The sequence below is a fragment of the Callospermophilus lateralis genome, chromosome 1 (genome assembly GCF_048772815.1).
Source record: "Callospermophilus lateralis isolate mCalLat2 chromosome 1, mCalLat2.hap1, whole genome shotgun sequence".
NCBI lineage: Eukaryota > Metazoa > Chordata > Mammalia > Rodentia > Sciuridae > Callospermophilus > Callospermophilus lateralis.
Window position 1 is genome coordinate 58,457,347 of NC_135305.1, and position 18,104 is coordinate 58,475,450.

The 18,104-nt window shown below is 32.5% G+C and overlaps 1 protein-coding gene across 1 annotated transcript in view; it reads left to right on the plus strand.

Moving 5' to 3' along the window:
• The window catches only part of Rsbn1l (round spermatid basic protein 1 like), a 75,806-nt gene that overhangs the window by 28,673 nt on the left and 29,029 nt on the right, over positions 1-18,104 (plus strand). Inside the window, exons 2-3 of the mRNA XM_076835008.2 lie at positions 1,482-1,598; positions 9,867-10,507. Coding sequence (XP_076691123.2) covers positions 1,482-1,598; positions 9,867-10,507 — 758 coding nt within the window. The remainder of the gene's footprint in view (positions 1-1,481; positions 1,599-9,866; positions 10,508-18,104) is intronic.

Here is an 18,104-nt window from a genome sequence, read left to right on the forward strand (position 1 = left end):
GTAAAAATATTGTTGTCGGGCTGGGGATGTGGCTCAAGTGGTAGCACGCTCTCCTAGCATGCGTGAGGCACTGGGTTCGATTCTCTGCACCACATAACTATAAAATAAAGATATTGTGTCCACCTAAAAAAAAAGAAGAAAAAATAAAATACTAAAAAAATAAAAATATTGTTGCCTTTTAATTTATATTTTAGTTATTGAAGCTTAAAAGTATTTTTATTAAGGCACATGGATTTAATTTTTTGAGAATTTAGCTATTTAAGTAATTTAGATGTGGGTTGTTCATGTGGTTGGTAGGCATTAGTCTTTTATGGCTATTGAACATTTCATGTGGAGCTAGTTCAAATTGGGATGTATCATAAGTGTAAACTGATACATACTGGATTTTGAAATTTATGAAGAAAGAATGTAAAATACTTAAATAATTTTTGAATGTCAGTTGCATTTGAAATTATGGTATGCTTGGATATATTAAAATTATTTTTACCATTTTCTTTTTACATTTTTAATGTGGCTACTAGAAATTGTGAATGTATATATGGTGGGTGTTATATTTCTGTTGGACAGTGCTGGTTGAGATAGTAATCTAATCATTAGTGATTAGGACCTAGATTAGTGTAATATTTATAGAAAGGAAAGTAGGGAGTATTTTTTAAGAGATTATGAATTATGCATGTATCTTACATAAACTCTATTAAAATAGAGCATATTTTACATTTGTGTGTCTTTCCATCATGGCTTTGTAATCAATAAAAACACTTTTTTGAAGGCAAGAATGATGTCACTATTATTTTTACATTCTTCTCTGTATCTTCTGCTAGGTTCATAGAAAATTGATTTGAACAAACAAGATTAATAGGATATCATATATTTTATAAGCTTAAGTTTTAGAATGTTGATCATTGAGTGATTCTTATGCCGTATCTTTCAATATCATAATTTTTCTAGTGATCCCTATCAGTTGTATTCTTGAAAGCTAATAGAATAAATGAACTAACATCTATTCATATAAATGCCAAGCTTTCTGTAGTCATTTTATATCGTTTTTGGTTTAATTCTTATTATAACCCTATGAGGAAAGAATCTACCACCATCTTATGGATTATAAAACTTATGTTGAGTAATTTTTCCAATGTTATGTTAACCAAAACAGATAAGCCCAATTTCAGAGCTAGCACTTCTGTACTGTAGTTTTCTGTTCAATTAAAGATAGCCAGTTATTTAAAGTGATTTGAAATTCATGTATTTTGGCTGACATGAAATTAATGGAAATGTAAAATGATAAATTTTGACATTGTATATTACATATTCAATAAGAAAGTAAATTGAGAAATAGTTCCCAAAGCCTAATGGGAAGAAAAAGACACATTTTTTCCCCCTCATTTTATTGTGTATTGCAATTCCAGAAATTGAACCATATTTCATGGAGGAAAAAAATTAAGTTTTAATAGTTTAACTGTTTCTTTTATTTTGTCTTTCAGATAAAATCAAAGACAAAATTAAAGAGAGAGACAAAGAAAAAGAAAGAGAAAAAAAGAAGCATAAAGTAATGAGTGAGATCAAGAAAGAGAATGGAGAAGTAAAGATTTTACTGAAAAGTAAGTTTATATTCAGTGAATTTTGTTTCACTATATTGTACATATTGTGATTAGAATAAGGAAATGCTATGTTGTACTGATATTTGATAAGAATGAACATTAATGGAGAGGAAATAAAAAAATATAGGGAGTTCTGATCTGCATGTAACATGTATTTGGTATTTGTTTAGTGAATCATTAAGGTTTCAAGGTTAAACTTCACTAAACTATTAGATCCCTTAAATAAATTTAAAATAAGTTATCTGACCAGTATTTGTATTATTAGTGTTTATCCATATTTAGATAATCTCAAATAAAAGTGGAAAGCAATTTTTAGTCTGATAAGGATGGTGAAAAGAAGTGATCTTACAAATATTTGACTTTAATTACCATATCATAGTCTAGAATTGAGAAGGAAGATAATCAGAAGGGATACTGTGTTACTGTATATTTATTTATTACATACTTAAGAATATCTTTTTTGTTTCTTGTTTTCTTTTTTGATACAATTGTATTCAGGTACTGGTTTTATGTGGGGTAGCTTGGGGAGAATAATTTTAAGGATAAATAGATAGTTGGATAATATGTCTTTTCATTTAATCTGAACTTTTCGTAGAGAATTTATGCTGAAATACATGTACAGAGAATTTTAAATTCACACAGCAATATATGAAGAATCAATGGCATTCATTTGTTAGCTAGGAAAGTCATTGGCCTTTATCAAGTTAATAGATCAAGTTGCTGATCAGAACATGTTGACCATGATTAATTTCATATTGAATTTATGTGTTGGCAAGCTTTTATATCTATATAAGGAAAAAAGCCTACTGCGATGTTCTTCTTTCTTTTTTTTTTTTAGTTGTCAGTGGCCTTTATTTTATTTATTTATTTATATGCAGTGCTGAGAATCAAATCCAGGGCTTCACACATTCCAGGCAAGTGCTCTATCACTGAGCCACAACCCTGGCCCCCAGATGTTCTTTGATAGTACTTTATGTAAGGTCTGTTTTGTATATGTCAGAATTTTATTTTCTATAATATTCTTTTACTCCTGAAGAAAGATGTCAGACTTAAGTTGATTGCTACTTAGTTAATATTCTTTATCCTTTTGTTCTGTTTCTTTTGCGTGTGTGTGTGTGTGTGTGTGTGTGTGTGTGTGTGTGTTTGTGTTTTGTGGTGCTGGGGATTGAATTCAGGGACTTGTGCATTTGAGGCAAGCACTCTACCAATTGAGCTATACCCCTGCCATTATGTTTTATCTATGTTACCTAATTAGATTGTAAGCCTTAGTCAGGAATTGATTCTAACCAAACTAGTACTATATAGCAACTAATGATTAATTCTTGAAATGTTTTCATAACTTTGTTGGTTTAGTCAATTAGTCATTTTTATAGATATGGTCAATACTCATTTTCTTATCTATTTGAAAGTACAGGGATGTAAATTTCTGTCACTTGAAAGAATCTATGTCTTAGAAATAATTTATAAAGGTTCTTATGTTCTTGGTTGAATAATAGATTTCTAATACACTGTTAATGTGAATATGTGAGTCTAGAGTTTATGTATGCAAATAAAATTAAAAACGGCCTAAAAATGGAGATTTTTCTAGGAACATGCAATATTAACTTTAACTTTGTAATGGATAACACATTTAGGAGGTATTTTGAACTGAATTAAAGTGGAACTAGTGATGTTAAAAAAGAAAGAATGAGAAAGATTTAGAAATAAATTTGTGACTTCTAGAATGACCATGGAAAAATTTAGAGAAATTTACTGTATCTACTGTATGTTTTAGTCAGCTTTTTCACTGCTGTGAGTAGAGGATCTGTCCAGAATAACTGTAGAGGAGGAAAAGTTTATTTGAGGGCTCACAAATTCATAGGTCTTAGTCTATAGAAGGCTGGCTGCGTTTCTTGGGGCTTGATATAAGGCTGGACATCATGGCAGAGTGTATGGCAGAGGGAAGCAGCTCATGTCATGGTGATCAAGAAGCAGAGAGAGTCTCCACTCGCCAGATACAAATATATACCCCAAAGTCATGCCTCATTTCCCATCTCCCCCAGCCACACCCTACCACTTCAGTTAATCCAATCAGAGATTAATTCACTGATTAGGCTAAGGCTATATCCCCATCATTTCTCCTTCTTGTATTGTCTCACATGTGAGCTGTTGGGGGACACCTCACATCCAAACTGTAACACTGTACAATGGAGGTGAGTAATAATTTAGTTACTTTTTTCCAGGATTGTGAAGATTTATATGAAAGAAACTGTGAGATAAATGCTGAGTATAATATCTGGCCCCAGATATTCAGTAAGTGAATATGAATCTTATAAGTATATTTAAAAGAAGCAACAAAACTAAAACTATGTCCTCTCCTCAATGTGAAGTACATAGATAATTAAATGAATAAAAACATGATTCATTTGGAAAATAATGACTATCCTATTGTAAGTACTGAGTAAATGTTAACTATTGTTATTTTCCAGCAAAAACAATTTGCTCAGCATGTGTGGCCATTTTCCAAGTGAGCCTCTGGTCTCTGGACATTTTTTTGTCTTTAGTTTTCTGGAGTAACAACAGAATCAGTTTTATGGGGCAATGTGCTATCATTTCATACCATGTGCCCTATTTCCTTTTTGGTCTCCAGCTTTTGCTCTTTTCTTAAAATGTTCGTCTGGTAATTTTAATGATGCAAGCTGTAACACACACAGGCATTGTTTGATGGTAGTGGTTGAAAATATAAATGATAACTATTTCATATTAATCTCATTTCCTGAAGGTTTTTGTTAAAAATTGTGTTTTATATGAAAGTAAATAAATGCATGTGTATAAAAATATATAATTATATACATGCTAAAATGTTTTCAATGCAAAAATCTTAATAAATCCTTTTTATTGATAAATGGAATTATTTGCTCTTAATACAAATAGCTTAAAAGAACAAATGAATTTGAAAAAAAAGCTTATTTAGTGGGCCCATGTGATGTACAACCATAAGAATGAAATCCTAATTAGAATAAGTTATACTCTATGTAAGTATGTCAAAGTGCACTCTACTGTCATGTATATCTAAAAAGAACAAATAAAAAAAATTTTTAAAAAAGAAACTTATGTAGTGGGTCTCATTTTTTTATACTGAAGTTTGCCAACTATTGTATTTTAGTATATGTATGTGTTCCAGTCATTTTTATCTGTTTTTTTTCTTTTTTAAAATATTTTTATAGTTGTAGATGGACACAATATCTTTATTTTATTTGTTTATTTTTATGTGATTCCCGAGATCGAACTCAGGGCCTTATGCATGCTAGGCAAGTGCTCCACCACTGAGCCACAACCCTGGCCTTTTATCTGGTTTCTTAAGGCTGAATTGTGAGAACATACATATTATGATTATAGCATTTTGGGGAATGAATTTTATTATTGTAGTGTATCAGAGAAGCACGATGAGGTTCTCTGAGAAGGAAGAATGGGGGTTAAAAAAAAGCCAGTGTTCAAGTATAATGGTAGTGTATTCAAGATCATAGGTAGCTGGGGCCTTGGCACACACCTATAATCCCAGCAGCTTGGGAGGCTGAGATAGGAGAATCATGAGTTCAAAACCAGCCTCAAAAATGGCGAGGTGCTAGCAAGTCAGTGAGACCCTGTCTCTAAATAAAATACAAAATAGGGCTGGGTATATGGCTCAGTGGTTGAGTATCCCTGAGTTCAATCCCTAGTATAAGGAAAAAAAAAAAAAATCACAGGTAGGTTAGCCATGGCAGAAGGAGTGACAGCATTGTAGTGTGAAAAATCAAAGTTGTTTTCCAAAGACCAGAGGTTGAAAATTGCTAAGCTAATTACTACTTTGTTTTCTATATACAATGGAGTTGTATATGTTATTTCCTACATCACATTTGAAATATGATCCAGTTTTCTGGGTAATGTGTATTTTTCACTGTTTTAAATGCAAAAGTATGCTAAAGTTGGTAGTAGGAATTAATATTAGTGAATTTTATTTTTAAAGTGATTTTGATCTTTAAAGTAATTTTTCATAACTGTTCATTAAAAATACATGCTGTATTTGTACTGTTTGTGTGTCATTCTTTCTATCTATGTATGAGTTTCATTTTTTCACTGGCTGTGTGTCTGCATTTCTGTTTTTGATTGTTTTCATTAGTCTGCTCTCTGTTTTCTAACTGTTTCTGTGGTTCTCTGTGTGTGCATGTATGTTTATGGTACATTATGAATGTGTGTTTGTGGTTCTCTGTGTGTATATTTGTGGTCTACGATGTGCATGTGCCTGTGGCTCTGGTGCATGTGTGTGTTTCCATAAACCTTATACTTTTAATCTCATATTTTTTTAGAGTTAAGTTTACTTAGAGAACAGTTTCATTCTTTCTTTTGTAAGTACTTACCAGTGACCTTTATTGGGTCTGATTTGTTGTTTTTGTTTGAAGAATTATAGATTTATAATGTGTACTTGAAATACTTTTTAGTACAAGAGAACATTGATATTTAAGGTGATCCTATTTTCTCAAAGAATTTTAGAATTTTCTACATATGTATCTGATGCCTTTCATATGTAGAGACAAAAAATGAGTAAGAGATTATATAATAGTAAACGATAAAGCCCCAGTTTTGTTTAATGCAAAGAATACCTATGTCCATTGGGGATTCCCCAAACTTACCTGTAGATTCTATTTGTTGGGAGGACTCACAGAACTCAGCATATAGCTGTACTCATGGCTATGATTTATTATAGTGAAAGGATACAAAGTGAAATCAGTAAAGAAAAACAGCATATGGGACAATGCCTGCAGGAAACTTACGCAGGTTTCCAAGAGTATGCTCAAAGAAGTCACACAGGATGCATTTAATTCATTGAGCAGTGAATTATAACAACACATGTGAAATGTTGTCTACCAGGAAAGATCATTAAAGAGTCAGTGCCCAGAGTTTTATTGGGAGTTGGTCATAGAGGCACCATCTGCCTAGCATAGACAAAATTCTAGACTTCCAGGAGGAAAATGAGTGTTCAACATACCCCGTATTGTTTGTACAAATATTTTAGGGACAGTAAACTGCTGTTACCAGGAATGGTGAGAATCCTTTAAAAATACAAGTTTCTAAATACCAGCCAAGGGCCAACTATACAAGCACACAATCTCAGGTATATTCTCTCTTCTTTAAACTCCTCACTGTAATATTTAATTGCAAAGTAATTTGCCATGGAAATTTAACTCCTTTGTGCTTAATGTAAGAATCTTTCACTAGATTCCTTATTAGTTTGCATTTTTTGGTTTTTATTATAGTATTTCTTTCTTGGTTCATCCTCACAGATAAGAAATAGATTAAGTGTTGTGTCTATTTTTTCTTTATTTTTTGCCTATTTTATTTCAAAATAACGTGTTCTAGTGATCAGGTATTTTCTTTTTTTAAAATCTGTAGGTGTAAATTTAATTGAATATTAAGTGTTTCCATTTTAATAGGCTTTATTTTGGCAAACTATTTAATTTGTGCAATTTTATATGTATTTTTAGTTGTGGGGTTTAGTAAGCTGTTAATTATGTCTGTCTCCTTTAAATGTTTTAAAATTCTACTTTTTGTTTCATTGCTGTCTATTTTTCTTGATTTATTTGTATTTTACTTATGTATCTAAACTTTCTTTAATCTTTCATTAGGGTTTTTATGATTTGATTTTTTTTGTTATTAATTTTGTTAAGATATTAACTGGAAGCTGATGTTTTGATAGTTTGTACTTAGACAGCAAGGATGAATTTGTTAACATTATTCAAATATATTTCTTAACTGCTTATAGACTTTAGAAATTAACTTTGCATTTTATGATTTTATAAATCTATGAAATAAATAATGTTGACAGATTTCTATTTTTCTTTTCACGGTGATACTCATTTTGTTCTTCATTGCATACTTAGGAAGCATCTCTTTGAATTTTTAAAAGTGACTTTTTTTTTTTTTTTAATTAACACTAAACTTACCTTTTCTGGACTTTCTGTCAACTTGAGATGATTTTTCTTGTCTCCAGGCTTAAGACTTAGTGGAATTTATATGTGGAAGAACTTGATTGAAAGGGAGGCAAGGAAAAAACTGTAAACTTCAAATAATCTTTGGTGAGATAGTTCTTTTAATTCATAGATTTGTCATGTGTTTATGTGTATCTCTATATTAGATGGTTTGTGGAATACAATGATGGAGAAGAAATATCAGTACCTTTTTAGTATCACTCTGAATTCATAGAAAAGTCATTGTTTTACTCATATAATGTCCTGAGGAAAGTGTTGTACACATATCCTATGAGTGAAATAAATAACTTCTTATATGACTTAGGAGTCATTTCATTTCTAACTAAAGAAATGAGGGAAATCAACATGAAGGAAACGATGTAAGAGTTTTCTTTAAAGGATGGATGAGAAAGAATTCATTGTTTGTACTGAGCAAGGCAAAGGTTATTTCAAGGAGAGGAAATGCTTTTGTTAGGATTAGAAAGAAAACCTAGGACTAGATATGTTTTATAAGAGATTGTGAGTAGTGCAGTTTCATGTGAGCATGAAGTTCTTGAGGGCCTCATCTTTGAATTCCAGACCGAAGAGGAAACTACTTCATAGTTTGGCATTGAAACCCCCTGAAAGCAGTTATACCAAGGATGAACATGATCAAAGCAATATATAGAAAATATAGAAAGATTAATGTGCTGCTGGCATTCAGGATGAGAGACAGTCAGATGACTGCTAAACTGTAAATTAGGACAGTGGTATCAAGAAAGTCCAAAGTAATCAAGGACATACTGGATAATTCTGTCAAGTCACACAAAGATCAGGAAGATGATATGAGAAAATGCTGGATTTGCTCTTTGGAAATTTTGGAAAAGCAAGTTTGGGTAGACTAAAGTAGAACCAGAAATAAGCAGAAGTTAAGCAATAAGAATGCTAAGGTAATAAAGGAAAGACACTGGATACAGATGGTTCTTTATGAGAAGTTTGGTGGTGAAAAGAAGAGAGAAATTTACTAAGCAAGGTGTTTTGGAGTTGGTAGGAGAGAGTTACTTATGAAAATAGAACGTCTCACTGAAAACAGGAAGAAATAAGAGATGTGAAGGTGGAAAAATTTATGTGAAGAGGCAAGTGGGGAGAATTTTATGCATGGCAGCTTATCTGTAAAAACAAAGTTAATAGGGCTGGGGATATATATCAGTTGGTAGAGTGCTTGCCTCACATGCATAAGGCCCTGGGTTCAATTCCCAGCACCACACACACAAAAAAAACAAAACAAAGTTAATAGATGAAAATAATATCATTTCCCAACTGTTAGCTTAATATTTTTTTCCCCATGTTGGGAAACAATATTTTCTTGTAAGGTTGTTTTATTTTTTTTAATTTTTTTGTTTTTCTTCTTATTATACAGAAATGGATATACTGTGATAATGTTAAATGCTTTTTATGTATACTTAGATTCTGTAACTGTGTGAATTACTTTTTTGTCCCTTGAATTTCTGAGCCCCGAGTCCACTTGTTTTTGTTTATAGAAGCTCCTTTCTATGCAGCTTGTAAGGTACCAGTCTTTCTCATTCACGTTTTTATTTATCTCTTTACCAGCACATGAATGGCCCTTGAGCTTAGGATATGAGAGATCATTTTGTCATCTCCTTTGTGGCACTTTGTTGGATCTTCACTTGGAACTTTGTAAAATTTGGTAGATTTAAAATAACCCATTTTAGACAAAGAGTGGTTTATTAAAGAGTAAATAAAAAGTTAAGGAATTGCTGTTATACTTATGCTGTTATTTTCCACTTTGTTGATTTATAAATTTCCTTGGCATCTGGATACAATTTTTAAGAGTGGAGATAAAGTAAAATTAGTAATGTATATAACAGGAAATATCTGGGTGGTTATTATTAGTTTTAGCATTGTTTAACTTTTCATTTTTGAATTCTGACAAGATTTGAAGATTATACTTTCTGAAACATTTATTCACTTCATTATTGCAGTAAACACTGATTGAGCATCTGTTGTGTTTCCAAAGGATGGCCCACATCATTAGTTGTAATTTGGTCCTAACCCTTCCTCTGTATAGTGTATGTATGGGTTATGTGTGTATATGTAGAGAAAGAGAGAATGAGAGAAATCAACTAAATTTTGATTGTCAACACTTTAAAATAAGTCCTAAATAGAAAACTAATTCTGAGTTAATTTTCAGATGTAAACTTCTTATTTATTACAAAATAGTTTCTAAAACATGTTTCTTTAAATAAGTAAAATATGGAGTTTCAAAAATATTTTTTCCCTACAGGTGGGAAGGAGAAACAAAAAACAAATGTAGAAGACTTACAAATTAAAAAGGTAAAGAAGAAAAAGAAAAAGAAACACAAAGAGAATGAAAAACGGAAGCGTCCAAAAATGTATAGCAAATCTATTCAGACTATTTGCTCAGGATTGCTATCTGATGTTGAAGATCAAGAAGCCAAAGGCATCTTGAATGATAACTTAAAGGATTACATTGGAAAGAATTTGGATACCAAGAATTATGACTCCAAAATTCCAGAGAACAGTGAGTTTCCATTTGTCTCATTAAAAGAGCCACGAGTTCAGAATATCCTCAAAAGATTGGACACTTTGGAGTTCAAACAGCTCATTCATATTGAGCACCAGCCTAATGGAGGTGCATCAGTTATCCATGCTTACAGCAATGAACTCTCCCACCTGTCTCCTATGGAGATGGAAAGGTTTGCAGAAGAGTTTGTGGGTCTAGTGTTCAGTGAAAATGAAAACTCTGCAGCTTTTTATGTAATGGGTATTGTTCATGGGGCAGCTACTTATTTACCTGACTTTTTAGACTACTTTTCATTTAATTTTCCCAATTCACCAGTGAAAATGGAGATATTGGGAAAGAAAGATATAGAGACAACAACTATGTCCAATTTTCATGCTCAGGTAAGAGGTTTTAGTTTTATTTCTTTTTAATTTTTAATTTTTTTGGGGGGCAAACTTCTGTTCTTTGTTCCTAATTTTTTTGTAGGTTTGAAATAAAAAGATAAAAATATAATGAAAACTTTTGAGAGTATTAAGAATATTTTCTTGATGTGAAACATTTTAAATTTCAGATTCTACTCATGTGTTTTAAAGATAACTAATGAAATAATTCTATTGTCCTCTGTTTTCTCTTGCAAGAATTTATCTTGGACTTAGTGAAATGAATTTAATGATGTATTTTCCTAGTTCTTAAAATAGTTTTCTTACCTAAAATTGTCTTTTTCTTTATAATATCTTTCAATTGCTTAGTACTGGATCTATTAGTGGGTGCTAAATAAATGTTGGCTATTAAATATATTGTGTACAAAGGAACCACTACTTATTATAATTATGTGAGAAAATTGTGCATGTATTGAACTAATTTCCATTTCCTGCCCTTCTCTATAGTGTATAACATTATTCTAGAAAGCAGAGACGATTGAGTTTATTGGTTCTTGAAAGTGAATGTGGGCCCATCTAAAAGCCATTGCCATTGTCACCCATCCTCAGATTAGAGCTTGTTTATGCTAGGAGATTGGCCAATTCTTACATTTATTGGTAGTGCAGTCCATGGTATTCAAAAACAGTAATTGTGGACAACATTCTAGTTTAGAAGAAGAAAAAAATGTAAAGAAAATCTCAGGGGTCTTACTCAGTATTTAGTACTGTCTCTCTCTACTCACAGATAAGCTAACAGAGAGAGAAATCACTTCATTCTTTTTCCATTTGTCAGCAGTGCCAGCAGAACAAAATTTCACTCATGGCTCTTTTCCTTATTTTCAGTATATTCTTTTTGTTGATTAATGTTCAAGACGTAGTCTCCACTTTAAATGATACTTTGGATGTTCAGTCACATCCACACATATCAGGATCCCTACTCCTAATTGTATGCTTGGTGTATATTCTATAGTTACCAAGTAGCCTGGAAAATATAGCAGTATTTAAAGTTTTAATGTGTGTATGGGGAAATTATTTGCTAGTGTAACATATTTGAGAACTGGAATTTAAGTATTTTTAAATATTAGGCAGGTCATTTTGTAGAATTCCAGAATGTTTAGTAGCTTGTATGAAATTTCACCTGGGTTGGGTGGCAGAATCAGACCTAGCTTAAAATAATATTTTCTGCCTTTTATTAAACCCTGACTGTGCCAATGACTGTTCTAAACATTCTATATGTAATAACTCATTTAATATTTATTATAGTTTTAGCAATGAAGAAACAAATAAAATAATTGACAGATAATCTAGCGCTAAGTGACTTTGAGCCAATTGTTTCTTCTCAAAGAATGTGTGAGTGGAGTTGTTAGGAAGGTTGTGGAGGCTAGGGTTGTAGCTCAGTGGTAGAACCTTGCCTAGCACGTATGAGATACTGGGTTCAAATCTCAGCACCACATATAAATAAATAAAATAAAGGTCCATTGACAACTATAAAAAAATTTAAAATTTTTTTAAAAAAGAAGGTTGTGAATCTGATCTTTATTCTTATTTGATGTTAGTCTGAAAAATACATTTAGTAGCATTAGAGAAATTCATGATAATGGTAATGAGGATATTTGTAATTAATTAGCACTTTAAAAATAAATGAAAGTACCTGTAATAATGTTACAATATATATTTTGTGTCTTCTCATTTTAATTTTTTAACATATAAGTATTGAAGCTTGGAATGTTATAAATAACAGTTGAATTTTCAAGACAGTTTTCGTGTGGTTAAGTTTGAATCAGACCCACAGAGAATCACACCACCAACAAGACTGCTGTTTGTAATGTTAGAAGTTAGGTACTGCAATCATTCACAATGATGTGAATGACATCTCCAAGATTGTGCATCGAAGGCCCTGCCTGCTAATGGCTTGTGGAACCCAAACCAAGTTCATGCTAAGTGTGTATTGTCATAAGCCTACTTTTCAGGTTTTTTTTTTTTTTTTTTTTTTTTGTTGTTGTTGTTTTAATTAAAATCAAGGCAACCAAAATGGTTTTCCCCAAATTCTAAGGCAACAAAAAGCTGATAAATTATTCATATCTATGATCTTTATAGCAATAATATTTATCTCTATATTACTTTAGTTGTTTTCACAAATACTCACTTTTGTTCTTAAACACATGGTTTTTTATTTTTATTTTTTTTTTGGTATGGGGGATTGAACCCAGGAGTTCCTTACACCTGAGCTGCATCCCCAGCCCTTCTGTTTTTGTGTGTTTTTTTTGGGGGGGGGTGTGGGCAGGGAAATATGAGGGATTGAACCCAGGGCGTTTAACCACTGAGCCACATCTCCATCCCTTTTTGGAGACATGGTCTTTCTGAGTTGTTTAGGGCCTTGTTAAGTTGCTGAGACTGGTTTTGAACTCATGATTCTCTTCTCAGATCTTGTTTTTTATTTTATTTTTAAATTTTGAGACAGAATTTCACAGAGTTGTTGGGGCTGGCCTCAAACTTAGAATTGTCCCGCTTCAGCCACCTGAGTTGCTAGGATTACAGGTGTGCACCACTATACCTGGCTTTCCTTGAATTCATGTTAATGTGATATACTTATATAAAATATAAATGTACACACACTCACATACAACCCTAACAAAGGATCAAGATATTCCTGTTTTTAGTCCTTGGTTTTGGAATTCTTTTTACTTGTGTAATCCTATTTTCCATCTTAATCTGTAATCTTGAAGGTTGCCTGAAAGTATTTGTTAGCTGGGTTATGGATATTTTTATCTCATTATCCAGGTTAAATGAGGTTCTTCTGGGCTCATTCACATGGTGTTGGGTATCAAAGAGTGTGATTCCCAGTGTACAATCTTTCTCTTGAGTTGGATTTATTCAGAGGAAGTCATAGCAGCCAGATTTGTAGAAATTAGTAGGGAAATACACTCCATTTCTTTTTTCTTCTCCTTATTCTCCTCTCCATTCCTTCCTTCCTTCTTTTCTCTCTCCTTTTTTTAAAATTCCTTTTCTTTTTTTCTTTATGTACTGAGGCTTGAACTCATGACCTTGCTTTGGACTTGAAATCTATTTTAGTTGTAGTTGGACCCAATACCTTTATTTTGTTTATTTGTGTTTATGTGGTGTGAGAATCAAACCCAGGGCCTCTCACATGCTAGGCGAGCACTCTACCGCTGAGCCACAACCCCAGTCCCTATGCTTTACTTTTTTTTTTTGCCTTTTTTTACATTTGAATCAGATGCGGTATATTTCTTATGCTTTACTTCTTGAAGATAGGAGTGACATAGTCAATTTCACAGGTATAAGCATTGGGAAAGATTTGTGGTTATTTGTAATTTATTATACGTATGTCCTAGTTTTTCTTCCATCTCTATTTCATTCGGATATTCATTCAGACATTTATTGTGTTCCTGTGTCCTAGATGATAAGGAATATTTTTAAAAGTTTATTAGAACAGGAGTTTTTTTGTCAAGAAATAAATGAGATTTCTGTTCTTTCACTCTACCCTAAAGTAACACTTAATATATAAGAACTGTGAAAATATGAAAACTGTAGCTAGTTTCTTCCATCCTTCCCCCAATTCAGTGCCCAAATTTTATTTTTATTTTGTCTAGGTTCTCAGGTAACTAATGTCAGAACGTTAACTATTTTAATAATGGCTGTTACTAAATCTGATCTGATCCGTTAGACCTGTTTGTGTGCAGAACTGCTGAGAAGAAAGTAACATTTATTGAATTTACATTGGGGCTATTCACAGCGTTAGGTCAGTAAAACAGTTTGTGCCATCTTTGAAACATTGCCTGCCTTGTTAGAAAATTTTCATTTTGACCAGTTGTTCCTGCTGTATCCTCCTCAACTACTTAGGAACTGGTCTACAGAATGTTATCATGGTAGCACCAGATGCTATAACTGAGAAAGCTTTTTTCTTTTATTATTGTATTAATTTAAAAAGGTAGATAACAATAATTTTATTCTTATTTTTTCCATATTTTATTGGTGCATTATAATTATATGCATGATATAATAGTGTAATTTGGTCCAATATCATTCCCAAGTATTTTCACTAATAATTTAATTTGTATTTCAGTTGAAGTTTCTTTGGATATTTTTGAAATGACATTGATTAAATGTCATCACTTATTTGTAGTTTGATTTGAAAATATGTGCCAGATGTTGTGGAGAAATGGCTCCCTCTTCTGGCACACTCTTTTATGTCTGATGTTTAGATTGTCACATAAAGAACTTAATGAGCAGGTCTCCTTTTTAAAAATAAGGGACTCCTCTTACTCCCCTATCCCCATAAAAACCAACCAACCAAACACAGCAGAGTTGAACCACCTTCTACCTTACCTTGATTTTTGAATCGAATAATTATTCAATTTTTGAGTTTTCTTCAAATTGATGCTGATAAATGTTAAAAATGTGTCTATCATTTGTATTTTTTATGGATCATTATCCTGAGGAACTTCTTTTTAATCTTAGAATATTGATAGGTGCACTAAAACAACTATAAGACACAGGTTTTGAAGTCAAAATAGTTTGTATAATACTAGACCAAGTAAGTTATATTTATTTGCTATGAGACTTATCAGAGATTTTAATAGTCAATGTGTATGTTGACCTACTGTGGCAAACAAACCTCTGGAGTGAAAAGGATTTTTCAAACTTATTTTGTTACAGAATTCCCTTTTGGGGGAATACATTTTTGAGAAATAGCAAATTGTTTAACAAAATTCATTCTTCATGTTTTTAAAAAAATTCCTTCTTATTAACTGTATTTACTTCTTTATTGCTGCAATCTTTACAGGTTAATAAAACACTATTAAGTCTTGTAGATTTAGTTTTGGTGAAGTTATTTCCTGGTAGGAACGCTGCTTTTTTCTTTTAATTTTTTTGTTTTTAGTTGTAGATGGACACAATATCTTTATTTTGTTTATTTATTTTTCTGTGGTGTTGAAGATTGGTTTATTAGAGTATAGTGCGTGAAGATCTAACGTGTGAGGCAAGCACTCTACCACTGAGCCTAAATCCCAGCCCCAAGGCTGCTTTTTTCTTTTTGTGGCAAGCAGATCTCCGAATAATACACACACACACACACACACACACACACACACAAACACACACCCATCTATTGGCAGTATTAGGGTTAAACCCAGGGCTTTGCAAAATGCTAGGCAAGTACCCTACTTTTTAGTCATAGCCCCAATCCTTTTGAAATTTTATTTTGAGATAGGGGTCTTGCTAAGTTGCCCAGGCTGGCCTTGAATTTGCAATCCTGCCTTAGCCTCCTGAGTAGCTTGAATTGCAGGCATGTGCCACCATGCCCAGGTAAAGATTGCTTTTTAATTTAAAGATTACTTTATGTGAGGAATGATGAATAGAATTTTAGTTTAAATATAATTTAATTCATTTTTTGTTAACTAAGTTCATGAGGTTTTGTTATTGATACTTACTGGCAATGGATACAAGAAGCCTCCTATTTGCTTTTTCTATCTTTTGTAACATTTGTAGAGAATATAGAAAGGAAAAGTGAAAATGCAGCTGTGATGGTAGCAGTTTTTATTTTTGGGTGGTGTGGGATAGACTATAGGAAGATTTAAATGTTATATCTTTCTGGGTTTGTTGGCACATGTCTGAAATCCCAGCAGTTCAGAAGGCTGAGGCTGGAGGATTTTAAATTCAAGGCCAGCTTTAGCAATTTAGTGAGGCCTTATCTCAAAATAAAACATAAAAAAAGTGCTGGGGATGTGGCTGGTGGTTAAGTACCCTGGGTTCAATCCCTGGTAGTCCCTACAAAAATGTTACATCTTTTCTAAAAGGCACTGTTTAAATATAAGCTTTTGCAAAAATACATCAAGTGTATCATGCCTGTCTTCTGTTTCTTTTTGAGAGATGTATACTTAAATTAATAAGAGGATCCATATGTATAGTTTTTATAATCTGGTGTGTTTCTTTTTTAATATAATTTTTGAATTTAGAATTTTTGCACTAGCTGTTGAACTCAGGAATATTCTACCTCTGAGCTATACTTCCAGCCCTTTTAAAAATGTTTGAGACATGGTCTTTGCTAAGTTGCCCAGGCTGACCTCGAACTATAATCTTCTGCCTCAGCCTCAAATTTAGTTTAAAATTTAAATATATTTGTACCTATCTAGTTGGTTTATTAGAGTATAATACTTGGAGAATAAATGTCTTGAAAGAAAATTACTATTTGTTTTAAACATGATAGCTAAGAATGCAGTTTTTTCCTTGGAATTCCCTAAGAAGATTTTACCTTGGGTTTCAATCGTGGGTAACAAAGATCTACTTTACAGTTTTAACACATTTGGTTAAGATGGAGAGAGACCTACCATTAAGTGTGCATGTGAACTTTGTATATAAATATGTATGTATTTGCCATGAGTTAGGAAAAGATTAACCCCCCAAATTCTATTAGGATATTTCTGAATATAATTCTCATAAAATCTGCATTATTGTATTTTTAAAATTCAGGCTTTCCCCAAAATCCTTTGGAATATTTATGAACTTGAAAAAAGACCATATTTTAAAAGCCTCAAAAATTAGTTTCTTGGGCTGTGGATGTGGCTCAAGTGGTAGCGTGCTTGCCTGGTATGCGTGTGGCCTGGGTTCCATCCTCAGCACCACATACAAAGATGTTGTGTCTGCCGAAAACTAAAAAAAAATAAAATAAATATTAAAATTCTCTTTCTTTCTTTAAAAAAAAAAAAAAATTAGTTTCTTTTTAAGTGGTCCCAAACCGAACATAGGATAGGGGGAAAATAAGTTCTACTTTATTTAGTCTGTTAAAGTTTTTAATGTTTAGGTCTATACTAATTTAGATATGTATTTTATTGTTTTTTTTGGGGTGGTGGGGATTGAACCCAGGACCTTGTGCATGTGAGGCAAGCACTCTGCCAACTGAGCTATATCCCCAGCCCCTCATTGTATTTTTTTTTTTTTTTTTTTTAGAGAGAGAGAGAGAGAGAATTTTAATATTTGTTTTTTAGTTTTTGGTGGACACAACATCTTTGTATGTGGTGCTGAGGATTGAACCTGGGCCGCACGCATGCCAGGCAAGCATGCTACTGCTTGAGCACATCCACAGCCCCCCTCATTGTATTTTTAAAGATCTTTTTTAAAATTGTTGATGGACCTTTATTTTACTCATTTATTTATATGTGGTGCTGAGGATCGAACCTAGTGCCTCACGCATGCTAGGCAAGTGCTCTACCATTGAGCCACAACCCCAGCACTCATTGTATTTTTTAAAGGAACATTTGTAAATTTGAGAGGATATTAATGTAAGTGTATAATATGAATGAAATGAGATGGCTAGGTCCATTATGTACCTTTGATCAATGAAACAATCATTCTTTTTATTTTTTTGTGGTACTAGGGATTGAACCTAGGGGCACTCTACTGCTGAGCCACATTCTTAGCTCCTTTTTTATTTTTTATTTTGAGACAGGGTCTTGTCAAATGATAAGGCTGGCCTCAAACTTGGGACACCCTTCAGCCCTGTCTCCTGAGTAATGAAACAACTCTTCTAACTTCAAATAGGAACATCTGATTAAATCAAAGT